Raw genomic sequence first — 15,244 nt, 5'->3', positions numbered from 1 at the left:
GAGCCTTGTTGCAGGGCTTGCTGGGGAGCTGGCACGAGTGATTTCCAGGCGTGTTTTTTATACTGAGACAATTCCATCTCTTTCTCACTTGTGTCAGCTTGCACCCAGAGATGTGCTGAAATTTCAGGCTCTTCTTCCTTTCCAAGGGAGGAGTGGGGGAGGGCTCGGAGAGACCTTGTCAGCCTCTCTGCCTCCTGCTGTAAATTCACTTGGGCTGTCAACAGTTTGTTCCTCTCCCCCAGCCAAGGTAAAACTCCATCTTCACCTTGCCCCCTGCCTATACGTGCTTGTCACAGATTAGCAGCATTTGCTGCTGACCTTGTTTTGTTTTTCCTCCTCTTCCCAGTGCCTGTTATAGTTAGTAGCTAATTTGTGGAATATCACTTTAATACCAAATTAAAGTGCAACATGTTGAGTGGTCTGGTTTGGAGGGACCGCAAACAGCTCTGCTGTCAGTGTGGTCTGCCTGGTGCAAAGAAGCCAAAGGGAGCTTGTGATTTCTGTTTATTCAAATTCTCACTCATTTCTCATTTAGTTTGATTTATTTGGTGGGTGGTTTTGTGGGTTTTTTTGTTCTTTGCAATGTTTATCGCCAGGTTTCCTTTCAGGTTGTTCTCTGCCCTGGGTGAGTGATGAGTTAGCACAGCACAGTGTGTGGCTGTGTGATGTTGCTTTGCCTTGTGTCAAGGCCAGCGATGGCAAAATGGTGACATGTATGTCAGAGCCAGTGCCTTGTGCTGATGTCAGCAGTGGATGAGTGGAGTCCCTAGCCTCACCTACTCCTGTCCACCCTGCTGCCACCCATACCATGAGCTGAACAGGCCTTTGGAACAGCCAGGGACCTGCAAAGGCTGTGAAGGGAAGAGGAGAGAGAGAGAGGATGGGGTGGTGTCACCCTTACTGTCTGGAGCTGGGGTTGTGGCCCATAGCATGGCTGTAGCAACAAAAAATGGGGCTCTTCTTGAAGTTACTGCTGTGTTCTTTTTTAATTTGTTTTACGGCAGTGCACAGTGACTGTGTGTGCATACAAATATTAAGAAATTATTCTTGCCTTAAGTCACTTGCAATTTAAATAAACAGGACAGGCAACCTGAAAGAGATGACTGGGAGTCAAAATGGAGCAAGGAAAGCTGACTGGACCAGTATATTACACAAAAGACGGGGCAGAGCTGAGATCTGATATCTACCTCCCTGGGGCTTTTACTGCATGATCATCCTGCCTCGTTCCATTTCCCTTTCCTCTGAACTAAAGATTAATTGTGCATTGAAATCATAACAAGGATTCACGGTGTTAGGAATCTGGTGAACGGAAGGGGAAAAAATCCTCAAGGAAATTAGCAGTCCATGAGCATTGTCTGTTCCCTAGAAATAAATGACTAGGAACTTCCCAGCCAGGGGAATGTGTTTTCCCTTTCTTTGCAGCTTGCATTATCCTTAGCTAAGCATATTGTGGCATGCTTGTCTCCATGTCCATGTTTTCATCACAGAAATCCTGACCCTGCTGAAATCTCTCACAGGGCAGAGATTCCATTTACCCTTTGCGCTTTAATGCCCAATTTCCATGCTTAAGGGATGTGGAAAACACTTGCTTATTCTCCACTTAGCAAACAGGTAAAGGCAACCATTGTAGCTTTCCTGCATCCTAATCTGTTCTTACTCTTCCCAGTTTGTGACAGTGATCGCTTGTGACAGAGAACAGAATGCATCAGAAAACGCATTCTGAAACAGGTTGCACAATGTAAGGATGGGAGGTAGAGTGTGAAACAAAGGTAGTTGACTGGAGCAAAAGAGGTCTGAGGCAGGAGTTAGGAACACCTTTCCAGCCATTTTAGGTGCTGGAGCATTGTGGTATCTCTCTGGTGAGAAGTTTTTAAGCAAGTCAGTCATCTGACGGCTGTGCCGCAGGGAGAGGAGTAAACTGGAGGTTTCTAGAGGTGTTTTTTCTAGCCTTATTTTCTTGTATCATTGGTAGTTCTTTCAAAAGCATATTTCTCATCTGTCCTGGAGGTGAAGAAAGATTGCTGAGCGTTTAGTCCTCCTCCACAAAGTTTCCAGCAGTGGAATTTGGAGGGCAGTGAGCACAGTGGTGAATCCAAGCAGATCTGTTCAGGAGATTTGCCCTTTCATTCTGTCCAGGAAGTATGCTCTCTGTGGTACTCCGAAGTCTAGGCAAAGCTGGAGCTTTCCTCTGAGCTTCTTAGCAAAAGGCTTGGTTCAGACCAGCTGTTTCTGGAGAGGTAGAAAGAAAACAACCAGGAAGAAGAAGAAACCTTGTCTTTAGAGGATGGTGGAAGGCTGTGCACGATTATTGACTGCTCCTTCAAATAACTTCCTTCTGCCAGACGTGCTTGTGACACTAATGCCACTAATTAAAGTACTTTCTATCCCTTCAATGTATATAATTGGTGGTGGTGAATGAGCTTCATGTCTACCACCCCTTCAATTTTCTCAGTGCCTCTTGGTCTTTTCATGTCTCTTCTGCATTGCGTCAGTGCCTGCTGGCAGATTCTGCCTGTGTCTGTCTCTGAGAGAGAGCCAAGTGTGGGTCTGGCCTTGAGAAATAATCATAAATTGTGTTCTGTCAGGAGGAGAGGCCGGGACAATCCAGTTGAGATTTGAACCTGTAATTCAAGGTGTTTTAGGGATTTCATATCACTTAACCCATCCCCTCCAGGCATCACTTGTGTCTGACATGTAAATCAGACTGGAGGAATAAGTGAAACAGATCGCTCCGTGCTCCAGAAGGCTACGAAGGAAACCTGTGTCTTTAAAGAGAGTGCCTTCTAATAAATGTTATCTGCAGAGAAATACACCAGCCCCTACATAGGTAGTTAATGTTACTGCTTCAGTGTTGGCTTATAAAACAACTTTATCACCTCTGTGATGATAATGATTAACAAGCTGATTTACAAGGGTGGGGTCACAAAGCCATTTTGCAAATTTAGCTTGTCTCACAGTGGCCCTGATACAGAATCTGAGTTTTACAGTATTTTCACCACTTTACCTGGAATACGTAACCCTGGTGCGGGGGTTCTTAAAGCAGAACGGTAGCAACAGATAATCTATGAGGATGATAACCAGGGTTTCCTCCTGTGCTTCTGGTAAGGAGGAAATCACAGGTCCAGGACTGAGGATTCAGGAGAGTTGAGGACATTTCTAGCTCCCTTCTCAGTGTTTATTCCTTGGTCACTTAGACACAGTAAAGTGATGGGGTTCCTGGGCACGCTGTTACATGATGCCTGTGGTTGTTGGCTGTCCCTTGTGCCAGAGCTGGCAAAATATACAGATGTAGGTAGATTGCCTTCTTTTAGATTCTGGAGAGTTTCTCTTAAAATATTCTTCATCTGTTGATTCTCCATTCTCTTGGATCTTAATATAAGAAAAAATTATTTTTTAACAGCTTCTGTTCTTCCTTTTGTTATCATATGTTGGAAATTACTCAGACTAGTGAATTTAATCTAAATTATTTTAATGCTGAAACCCTTGATGTTGTTTAACATACCATGACACTTTTCAGAATTTGGACTTCTTAACCTTGGCAGAGGTTAAGAATCGAGCAGAACAGTGTATCTGAAAGCTCAGCAAACTGTATTCCCTTTACCGCCTGTCTGGACAGTCCTCATGTAGGTGATCAAAGGTATTTATGATCTCCATGCTATGTAAACATCTACTGCACTTTCAGAAGTTGGTAAAAATGTGCAGACAGAGCAGGAGACTTGATGGCCCTCACTCAAATTCACCATATAGACTCCTGCGGGGATGGAGGTCTTACTCTTTACCTTTTACTTGTTAGCTAGCATTGCTGATAGGAGCCCTGCCCTCAAAACAAACACTCGCTGCCCTGAGAAATGTCTGAAAACTGTACTGTTTTTTCCTCTCCTGTCCAGAAAGTTCATCATGTCTGATAGATGTCAGTGTTGATTTATGTGGTCACGATGCAAATGTTAGGTATTTCTGTGGACGTGGTCTAATAGGTGGGTGGAGGGCTATGGAGGTGTTACTTGAAGCAATAGTGGATTACAGCTGACTCATTTTTCCTTCTGTTTCTATGCATTCCCCCTCTAGTTACCCCCAAAGCCCTTGTAATATTACCTCTTTGGGAATGACATAGTCTGAGTTTAGAGAGGACTTACATACTTACCTTGTGTCATCAATATTTGATTGCTTTTCATTGACAGTCAGAGGCTTCTGTTATGTCTTTTCTGATTTGAACAACTGTCAGGGACTGGAACAAACTCTTAACTAATTTTGTATTAGGGCTTTTTATGCCTTTTTTTTTTTTTGGTCTTGTTCTGTTTTCCAAACAGAAAATTATCACAAGCCATTGATTTAGGTTACCATCTCTCTGGGTTAGAACTCCCAACAGAGATGAGAAGTTCTGCCACTGTTACCTTGGCCACCTTTCTGGTTTGGCTTTTAGTATGAAAACATACATATTGCAACACTGCTGTCCCGTGAGACCAGTTTGTGCAACCCTCCTTCATGCTGGCAAGTATGTTCACATACAAGGAGTCTTTGTTGACTGAAAAGGGAAGACAAAGTGGCTTGACTTCTCTCTGCTGTGTGTAATGGGCTGGGGTTTTGAACCCCTTGTCTTGTGCTGCATGGGAGAAGGAGGTTTAGGGGCCAGGGCTAGGGCTGGGGAATGGGGGACCTTCAGAGGTGGGCTTCTACTAGCATTCTGCTTAGCCTGGGCAGCTTGGAAGAGGGATGGAGTCAGTACAGAGCTGTAGCACAGCGTGTTGGAGGTGAGGGGACTGCCTCTCCTCTGGTGCAGGACAGCATCGTGGGCTCAGAAATGTGTCATGAAGGTAGGGCACAGGGATACCGGTGAGAGTCCCCTGGGCAACACGTGCTGCTCCTGGAAGTTGTCTACGGGCAATGACCTGTTGTGCATACAGTGGGCCACTAAGGAGGATTCGCCTGTGGAAGGTGCTGTGATCTATGGCCTTTCCAGTTCTTGCTCTCCAGAGGCAGCTGGCTCTGAAAAGATCACTTTAAGAGAGCGAGGGAACTATGAGTAACTTCCAGTTTTTGGACAGCAGGATCAAGAAACCTCTGGGGGCCAGCAGCCCTCCTGACAAGTAGTTAAACTTTGACTGGTCACATATTGCCTTCATGATCATATTAATGTGATGTATCCAAAGAGTTTTCAACTTGTACCATAGCCCCTGCTGCCTTCCATCTTCTGTCTTCCTGCTGAATCAGGAAAAACATAGCCCAGTGCATGTGCTTTGTGTCTTCCCACCACCCAAGGCTCTTGCAGTGGTTGCCAGCATTGGCTTCTTTGCTAGCGTTTGGCAGTCCCCACGTTTCCCGCCCCCCCCTCAGTCATACAGAGCATAATTGTTTTGTTAGATTTATATTTGCTGCCTAACTGAACAGTAGCACAAAGATATACAGAGAAGAAAATTTTATTTACCTTTACTCATAACTTTCACTTGTATGAAAAGCCTCTATTGTAGAAATCGTCTAAAATAGTTGTCCCGGCACCTCTTTGGCATGTGTTCAGATTGTGTGTATACACTTTAGTTTCTCCCACTGCTGCAGACAAGGCTCTGCCTTCCCCTCTTGCTTGCCAATACACCTCAGCTTTCCCAAGCCGGGTGCAGGAGGCTGGGCAGCAGGGTGGGTTGCTGCCCTTGCTGGCTTTCCTGGCTTCTCCTCTCCCCTTCCTGGCACTTGCAGCTGTGCGCTGGCCGGAGGGATGCTCTCTGGATTATGGGCACGGAGGCTTCTCCATAACGCAGATTGTCCCATTTAGGGTGGGAGATAGTGGCAGTTAGTGTAAAAAGCAATGCTTGTTTTGTGGGTTTAAATAGTAAGTGCTTTGAGGGCAGGGCCTGCCTTTTATGTGTGTACATGTGGGTGTGTATTTTTATACAGTTCCTAATGCGAGACACACAGTTAGCAGCAGCAGTATGCAAAGCCATGGCTTTCTGTCCTGTGGTAGCTTAGAGAAGTCTTTTATCCAGACCCATAGAAGTGGACAGTGATTCTGATGTGAATTGCTGGGGCTATTGAGAGACACAGCTTGCTTTGGGTCTCCAAAGACAACTATCTGCCTCCCGTCGCCACCAGGCAGCATAGCCTAGTATGCTCCAGGTACAGCAGTGGTAAGCTAACTGTAAGAACATGGCCCGTGTCCAGAATCCTTTTGGGATGGGATGCTTGACCAATTCAGGAAGAGAAAGCTGCATTCCACCCTCCATCAATTGATGACTAGGGTGCCATCATCAGTCGCCTTTCACCCTTAATATGGGGTGACAAAACGCTTGCACTACAAAGAATTCAATTAGAAAGCAGACCTTGCTCTTCATGTGTGCTGTAGATAGGAGAGAATCTGAACTCAGAAAGATTTTAATTTAAGCTTGATGGGGTTTTTTGGTTGGTTTTTTTTTTTGGTTGGTGGGGTTTTTTTTAAGAGGCACAAATATATTTTTAAGCCTTTCCGGGTGCATGTTGAGGCTGTATTATGTTACAGGGATACATCAATGGTGAAATTTTTGGTTTCTGTTCCTTTGGCATACTCTTAACTTAGTTTTCTGCTAAATTTCCACATTTCTTATGAAATGTGATGGACTGTCCTGCAACTTGTACTGTGTGATTTCACTGTTTCTCTGTTTTGTGAACTTACTTTGTAAGCAAGTAGAAATGTCCTTAGGAAAGGTTCAGGTCAAAGCTTAGGAGTGACTCCAGCAGTGAGAACAGATGTGTGCTGGGTTAGGCTGCACTGGGGGCTGTGGAGTCTCCATCTCTAAAAGGCTTTAGCAACAGATACAGCTGTAAAGAACGACACAGGTGTTACTGGCTCTGCCAAGGCTGCCTCTTCAGGTGTTGTCATCATTGTCCTGATTTGCCCCGATGTCTGGATAATGAATTACATTTGTTTAACACACTTCTACGTTTTAATCACTTGTGTTTCCTTGAAACTCAAAATCAGATTGCAGCATCAACTGGGAGAGCATCCTGGGACTCTGCCATAGTGGTTCTGGGATGTCTAAACTGACTGACCCTGGATCTCTGGCTGTTACAAGAGAGTGCTTAGTCACAGGAGAAGTTCTGACACCTTTGATTATATGTCCTATGCTTCTTTTCCCAGGCCATAAAACACTCACTGTGGAAGTGTTATCATGAAACTCCTCTTGGGGACAGCAAGTAGAAATCTTCTTTTTGCTTGCCAGGGTAAACGGAGATGAGGATTTTATTCTTGCTAACTACAAACACAAATGAGAGAAGGCTGCAGGCAAAAGTCATGTCCTGTGCGCAGCCTTGAGGTCTCTGATGAAACAAAATGACACAAAATTTACAGATGCTAAAAACAGTGATAACATCAGTTTGATGTTGCATTTTGTCTTCCTGCTATAATGCAGTAAAATGGCCTGTAATTCATGTTGCAAAATTGGCATGCATGGCTCTTTGAAGATACCATCTTCATTGTACGTCTGCAGTGGCCAGAGTTACAAGCCAACCCACTACAGTGCTACAACAAGCCATACAAATAAATAAATAGGGACAAGTAACACCAGCTCCTCAGGGGCAGCTGCCCACTCTCAATCTGTCTTGCTTAGGTTGTGAGCTCTTCAGCATAGGGAAACTTTTGTGCCCTGTACAGACTTAAATTCACCCCTGGTGCTTAGGAAGGTAATATATTATGTTAGTTTTGTTTATTACATTATATAAAATGTGATTTTAATTCAGAGATTTAACTTTTAAGTCCTTGCTGATAGTGACATTAGTACAGACTTAAAAGTGTTACTTTGCAGCTCTGTTGTCAGACTGGCATTTTAAGTTGAGCTCTGGCAGTCTGTCAGAGGTGGTTGCTGTAGCATGAAAATGCTTTGGAAAATATGTATGTATATTGTGGGTTATTTATTATCTTTGTATGTGTATTTCATCTGTAACTGCTAAATGGCTTTTTGGAGGGTGATTGTAGCTGTGTCACTAGCTGAGTGGCTTCACTGTTTCTTTCCTCCTGATTATTGAGTACTGTCAGCTCTTGTGTCTCTGCCCTGCTCCCAACTTGTTCGGCTTTCAGACCCTCTGTAACTCTGGAGTCTGCAAGCAGAAAGTTTCTCCCTTTAAAATGAAAAACAAAACACAGCCTAGGGGAGCTAAACTAACTTCTGACCATCTGTTAGAAGGTTAGTAACATCATTACCTTGAACTATACCTTCATTTCATATTTCATGCAGCAGCTTCTCTGCATTGTTTATGTTCTAGTTGAAGGGGATCTTCCTATACCAGGATGCAATAGGAACGTCATTTTTCCTCTAACATGAGCAGATGTCCTATCTGCAGTACTAGCAATAACATTGCCGCTTCCTGTTGTTGCAGATGTTGGTAGCCGGCTGGAGCTGAAAGCGAAAGAGAGGGCACATTTCAGCTCATGCATTCAATGCCATCAATGCTATCTATGCACCTCCTTTTCCACATGTACTCTTCAGCAGCCTGTCTCGGCTAGCAGGCAGGAAGTTGCCCTGGAACACAAATTTATTTCCTTTCTACTTTACATAGGGGAGGAGTGCTTCCAGTATCTCTGTTGTTCTTCTCTCCCTTGACCTTTGGTTTCTCTAGATTGGTTTACATTAAACCCAAATCACAAGTGGTATGTTACGGTGTTTAGGGAAGGGATGCCTGAAGCGAATCTGGCACATAGTTAAGTACGAATCTCCTCACTTTTAGGATTCAGGGCACAGCCCTGTGCAAGTCCTCCTCAATCAGCAATTATGGCATTCTTTTTCCTTTTTATAGAGGTCACTATCAAATCCCATGACACATTTTTATCACTAATCTGGCAGGCTGCCATTCAGACCACAGGAAGCTCTGGAGAGAAGAATATACACTTAGGGCCTTATTCCATCTTCATTATTCCCTACACCAGCAGAATTCCTTAAAGTCTCTGGAAGTTTGATCTGAATGGAAACTATTTTGCCTGAATAGCACCCCTTATGGAGGCATTGTCACCGAGTCAGAAATTTAGATGAGTGTTGTGGCTAGCAGTTTAATCTATACTGCATGGCTGTTTTTTCACAACAGTACAGGGAGTGCTAATCACTTCTAATGGTCTAGCAGGATTGTCTGGCAGCGAGGGACTTCTCGATTTTGAGAGCTGGACACTGAAGGAAAAAACCCCAGTTCCTATTCAAGACTTTATCTGAGAATTTATTCATTTTGGCAATGAGGGGAATATTGTATTTTAATGGTTTTCAATGGGAAACACAACCTCACTAAAGGAGGAAAACCAGGGTTCCATTCACACAAAATACGCAAAAAAACCTTGCACTTTGGAAGAAAAGGAACAAAGACAAAACTTTGATTTGTGCATAAAAAATAACAAGTGAAAATCATAAATGTAAGGCAGTATCTATAACTATCAGATGATAATATGGGAGGCTTAAACTCTTTTCTGATCTGCTTTTTTGTGCCTTAGTAAATGAATGCATTGTTGTACTTAAAATTACTACTAATCTTGTATGTTACTGCCATATAGAGACTTACAGAGAGATAGTAACTTAGTTTTTACATTTACATCATTGTCAATTCATTGGCTACTATTATCACTTGTGATTTCATGGAGCTGTAATTGCTGAGATGTAACTTTTCAGTTGTTTTAACCAGCAGCACTTAGCTGCATTTCTGTATTAATAAATACTGTCTCCGTCCTTCAGGGAGTTCTAGTCTTTCGGGGTTTTTTTGAGTTCATTCAATATTGTCTTCTCGTTTCAGGTTATTGAAGGAAAACTGGCTCCTTTCTTGGGGAAGGTGATCAAGTTTGCCACCTCTCATGTATACAGCTGTAGCCTTTGTAGTCAAAAGGGCTTCATCTGTGAGATTTGCAACAATGGAGAAATACTTTACCCCTTTGAGGACATGTCTACAAGCAGGTACTGTAATGTCAGTCTTACATTTGACTTGCATATCATATTCTTGCGGATTCTCAGCCTTGTATGCTCTTACTTAAATAACTAGGGACTGGATCTCACCCATGCACATTTCTGGGCAGCTACACTAGATTACAGGTCCAGGGAGGCCACCACAAGCAGACTTGGAAATAGATGGGAAGAGCTACTTCCCAAACTCTGTAAATCTCAGAACAGCTGTTCAGAAAGGGAAGAGTCCCCAGCTGCATCACACTGTGATTTATCCAAAGCTCCTCTGAGTTTGAAAGGTGTCTTGAAAAGCCAGATGAATTCTCTGGGGTGATCACAGACATCTTTCTGGACGTCACTGAGCCCATGATGTGCTGGGATTGTCCATTATAAAAAAAATAACCATCTATTCTGAAGTGTTTTCCCCATGAAATGTTATGGCTAGTTCTCTGTTTTTCTGTGTGCATACTCCTCTGTTGCCTGTGTGTACAAGATTTTATTTTTTTTTAAATGACTTTGCTTTTCTCAGGTGGCTACATAATAAGTATAAGCATATGCCAGTCCTAAGCTAAACAAAAGAACATTTCATATTATATGGAGTACTGGACGCCAGATCAGGGACAGGAGTTGCATGGAAAACCTAGTAGCAAAATGCAGGAAACCAGAGCAGACTTGGCAACACAGAAGTGTTACTGCTGTTCTTCAGAAATGTCTTGGATTTTGAATAAAGAAGATTTTAAAAATATTTTCTTTTAACTCAACAGAAAGACAGTATGTCTGACAGCACAGCCTTCCTCCTTAGAAAAGTACTTTTTTGGCTGTTTCAAATACAGTAATTTTAATTTGTTCTCCAAAGTGTTCCATTGAAGGGGAAAAAAAATGAAGAGCCACCTTTGGAAACAATCAGGACCAGCCTGTTAAAAGGGCTTCATTAAGAATCTGATTCCCTTGCATGCACAAAGATGTTAAATTACAAGCAACCAGGGACTAGTCTTTGGGGATTTTCAGCCTGACCTATTTCAAAGGCTGTTTGTGCATTCTTTCTCCAGACTTTCATTCTAAAAGATGCATTGACAAAGAGGTGGACATAAGCTAAACAAGGTGTGCAGCTGAGCTCTATAAATGGCTTTCAAGAAAGAATGTACCTAGGGTGCATGGTGAGATAGGCTGAGTTAAAAAGAGAAAGACTAAGATGACATAAAACATACAATGTCTGTTGAGGCTGTGTAAGAGGTGACTGAAGATATTCCTGAAAGATTGATGAGAAGGTGTAAGAGCATTTGGGAAGACAGGTTTACTTGAAATCTGTGTGCATTTGATTTGTCTGGGGGATTTTTGGTCACAAAACCATTGTTGGATGTATATTGTTCCCCCGCCCTTCAGCTGAGATCAGGCATACCTCGCAATTACAGAGTTTAAAACCTTCTGGAATCAAGTAGTATTTGTCAGCAGTTCAGTGAAAGCCACAAGAAGCTGCTCTGGCTCCTCATTTTATGTGAATTAGAAACCAGAAGGACTTCTGTTCATGTTTTACAAATGTGAAGTTGTGGTTGATGTCATGCCAAAGACAGTGGTCTTTGCTAATGATTTTAATTAGAACACGATCAACATGAGAGGTCCTCCAATATTTTTCCTTTTAACTTTGTCAGAGGTCGTTCTGCTTACTCCTTTTGTACTCCTTATCACTAAATCTTGCTTTTATCCCCAGAATTTTCCATTTCCCTTCCTAGTTAGTTTTCTCATCTCATTACTGCTCATGTGTGTGCATGTACCTCTGAAACTAACCAGATTATTTCAGTTCCGTATTTTTGCTCTTGTCCACCTTCAGACTGTAGGCAAGTCATGCCAACAGAGGAGCTCTTATATGTTTTACTGTGCAGCTTCATCAGCTGCAAAGCAGTGAGGGAGAAGGCAGGCTAGAGGGGGTTTGTGTTTTTTCCATCTCTTACAGTTGAGAGATTTCTGAGGTAGGTGTGCTGACCACTACAGCGACAAGGGTAAGCTGAGGTGAAATAATGTACAGAGTAACCTGTGGCAGATGGACTGGCAAGTCACGAAACGTTCGTGTGAAGACTTGCAATTACACCTGAAATTTCTGATGACGTGTTCAGCTTTCCCTGTTTGTTAAGTGTCATACAGAGCTCTGAGTGAACAGTTAGCTGAGATTTGGGATTTAGTTGTACTGTTCTGAGTCCACAGTGTGCAGTGAGAATTGACTACAGTTCACTTTCACCATCCTGGTTTTCTGGAGTTGGTGTCTACAACATAATATTCACATTTTATACTCAGTACTGGACTGTCAGGTACCTTGGCTGTAGCTGCTGAGTTTGGGAGGGAGGAGCAGCTGAGCTCTGAAGACCATGTTTTCCTTCTTGCTTTTGAATGTTGCTCATTGGCTTTTGAGCATGCTACTAATTCTGCCAGCAAATTGTGCTGTTAGGTTAGAAATATTCAAAAGTGGGTGTATGACAGCTTTTGCAAACTTCATCTCTCTGTTGAAATGTTTGAAAAGTGGTCTGTTTGCATGTGTGTGGGTGGTGGTGGGGTGTGTTGAGCTGGCATTTGTTTTTCTGGCTACCTCCCTGACCTTTCTTGCTCTTTGGAAAGAAGAGTGACAGCTGTCAGAGGGCACAATTCCGAGGTGATTCTCAGCTGGCTGTTACTTTTCCATCTTCATGGTCTCTTAGGACAGCTTTGAGGTGAAGAGATTGTTTCTCTCTAAAACATTCTCAGCAGTTTCTGGAGCAATCTTCAGTAGGAATTCATGAAGGATGGATCTTCTTTGGATAGATACAGCTGAGAGAAAAGCAGGGCCCCTCTCGAGGGCTGGAGTTTCTCTTTGGTCAGGTTATTTGCTTGAGAGTCATTTTTGTCAGTCCTTGAGCAAACAGAGTGAATACCTGGGTTATGCACTCCTCAGGGTTTGAATACACATATATTACATACCCTTCTCTCACTAATCAGCATGACACATTCCTTTGTTGGCAAACGGTTCCAAAACAAACACAATCAGTTCACTTAATTAGCGGGTCTGTGGGCTGTGCTTGGCAGGCTCTTTACATCCTGCTGAACAATACAGCACAACAGTTTTCTGCCTTGAGTGTAAGAGTGGGCTCACAAAGTCATAAGCTTTCTAATGATATTTCCTTTCTGTGGCTTTTCTTGGGAGGTGGCCATTCTGCACAGAGCGTAATGAAAGCTGTGATTCAGTAGTTAAACAATTTCTAAAAATTGTCCCATCCTTTTGGGTGCCTCTTCCAGTCAGTCTGATTCCTCTGCCCCCCATTTCCCTCTTTTCTGTCTTCACCATATTTATATAACAATTCATCAGGATTCTTTCTAAATGTCACAATTTCAGCATCTTTTTGAAGGCCTTTAAATAATGAGGACTATATTTAAATCCTCCTGAGTTAATTGCAGTTTCATGGAGCAAATTGCCAGCTAACGTAAATTTGCACAGCTCTGCCTTTGCTGGAGCTCTGGCAACTTAACCTGAGCATCTACCTCCTGTTTTATTTATTGGACCAAATTCGCCCTGGGCTTAAATTTAGTAAATAATCATACAAAATTACCCTATTATATCACTAATTTTATTTTTACAACTGTTGTGAAATATTTAAATATCCCTGGTTATGAATTGACTTGTTAGACCTATTCTTGTCCATTTGTTAGCAGCCAGGCTATGCTCTTCAAGTTATTCTGATATTGCTTATTTTTCATTACCATGGTGAAAAGTTTTTATTCCTTTCTTCTAAAATTAAAAACAAACAAACAACAGAGGTGAAAAGAAAATGCCCGTGTAGTGATACTGCTGTCTGTAGCATGTGGTTGTGTTTGTTCTATAACCTAGAACAATATTTAACAAGTTTTAAAACTTAAGCAATAATGAGGAAAAATACCATTGGAACAATAATAGATTATTCATTAGAAAGAGTTTTGTGACCAGTTAGATAATTAAGTAATTATAGCTGTGTTTAAGATTGATATATGCTACCCAGTTAATAAAGTTTTGGTCTTGCCTGTGTGTCAGCATCCTAGGGACTCCTTTCACAGGCAGTTTGTTGTGTTTTGCTGGTAAAGCTACTTGCTTGTGATTTAGTCAATTCGTTGCCTTTTATGTGGTGACTGTCGATGTATGTGAACCCTGGAGAGTTGCTCTTTTGTGTTCATATGCATTTATCAAGGCTAAACTGTTTTCACTTTGCAAAGTTAATTTGTTCTACAGATCAGTTAAGGCATGTAGACCTTTTAAGATACAAACCAGAAGACCCAATTTTAAAAATAGATGTGCCACAGAACAGGCTTGACTATATCAATCAGCTTGGATGCCTCTATAATCTTCGGCCACCATCCTGATAAGACCTATGAATGTACTTAACTTTACACATAGCAAGAAGTCTTACTAAAGGCTCTGAGGCAGCGCTTAGCTCTATGCGCGTGCCGAAGTCTTTGCAAGATTACAGCTCACTGTGTTATGGATGTTGTGTCACTGGACAAAACCAGCTATTTGATACTTTGGGAGAATGTTAAAGATAGATATTAGGTGGAGAGACTGAAATACGTAGTGCAGAGCATTTCCAGGAATTACCTTGGCACAGGTCAAAGGCATCACTCAAAGTACGTTGTTTTCCCTCTTGCTCTGAAAAGTTCATTTTATACTAGACATCCGTTTCCCAAGCCCAGTTTACCTGAGCTGTGCTAGAAGTTTAGTACTTAATTTTTGAAAGAGCTTAGCTTATCGGGTGTTGATAGTTGGTTCAAAGCACCCTGAAGTGATCTGCTCAGCACTTTCTTTAAAGAAACTTACTAAGTAGGTGTTAGGTTCTCTCGATAATTTAATTTCATCTGAATCTGTCAAAACTGGTCAAAATCTTCTGGCCCAGATCTTCTGATTTTTGTCTGTGCAGGCTAGTGCAGTAGTGTTACCTAGAACACATAAAAAGAAAGAGATAAAATACACTGGCTTTTTCATCAAGCATTGTATTTTAGAACTGAATTAGCTTTATAGGTTGTTTTTATCTGCTTCATTTCAGAGTGGTATTAACTAGAATATTCATGGTAAAGGCAGATTCCTATTTCAAGTAGGAAGGTCTCTGCAGTGCTGCCTTGTACTGCTGGCTGAACGAGGCAGCCGTCTCGCTTCCAGTTTCTTCTTTGCAGCTCTCTGCTCAGCCTTCTTCCTCACTCTAGATATTTCCAACTTGCCAGTCAAGACCTCTTAGTTCTTCCTTCTCCTTCCTCATGCAAATTCCCCTTCTAAGACAGACTTAGCCTATAAAAGCCAACACTGCCAGCTCTAAGCACTCAGAAATTCTACGATTACCTTAAGAATCTTTTTGTTTCTGTACTTACTTTATTTTTTAAATGTTAAG

General features: G+C 42.2%; 1 protein-coding gene across 4 annotated transcripts in view; it reads left to right on the top strand.

Annotated features, from left to right (window-relative positions):
- PLEKHM3 (pleckstrin homology domain containing M3) overlaps positions 1–15,244 on the top strand; it is a 122,505-nt gene that overhangs the window by 69,524 nt on the left and 37,737 nt on the right. For all 4 annotated transcript variants that reach the window (XR_005105757.1, XM_037397547.1, XM_037397546.1 and 1 more), the window contains one exon: positions 9,730–9,887. Coding sequence is in view for 3 of the 4 variants with exons in the window: in XM_037397547.1 (XP_037253444.1) it covers positions 9,730–9,887 (158 nt within the window). In the remaining variant the exon portion in view is untranslated. The remainder of the gene's footprint in view (positions 1–9,729; positions 9,888–15,244) is intronic.

The sequence above is a fragment of the Falco rusticolus genome, chromosome 8 (assembly GCF_015220075.1).
Source record: "Falco rusticolus isolate bFalRus1 chromosome 8, bFalRus1.pri, whole genome shotgun sequence".
NCBI lineage: Eukaryota > Metazoa > Chordata > Aves > Falconiformes > Falconidae > Falco > Falco rusticolus.
Note: the sequence above shows the minus strand (reverse complement) of the source record. Positions and strands in the feature narration are given on the sequence as shown.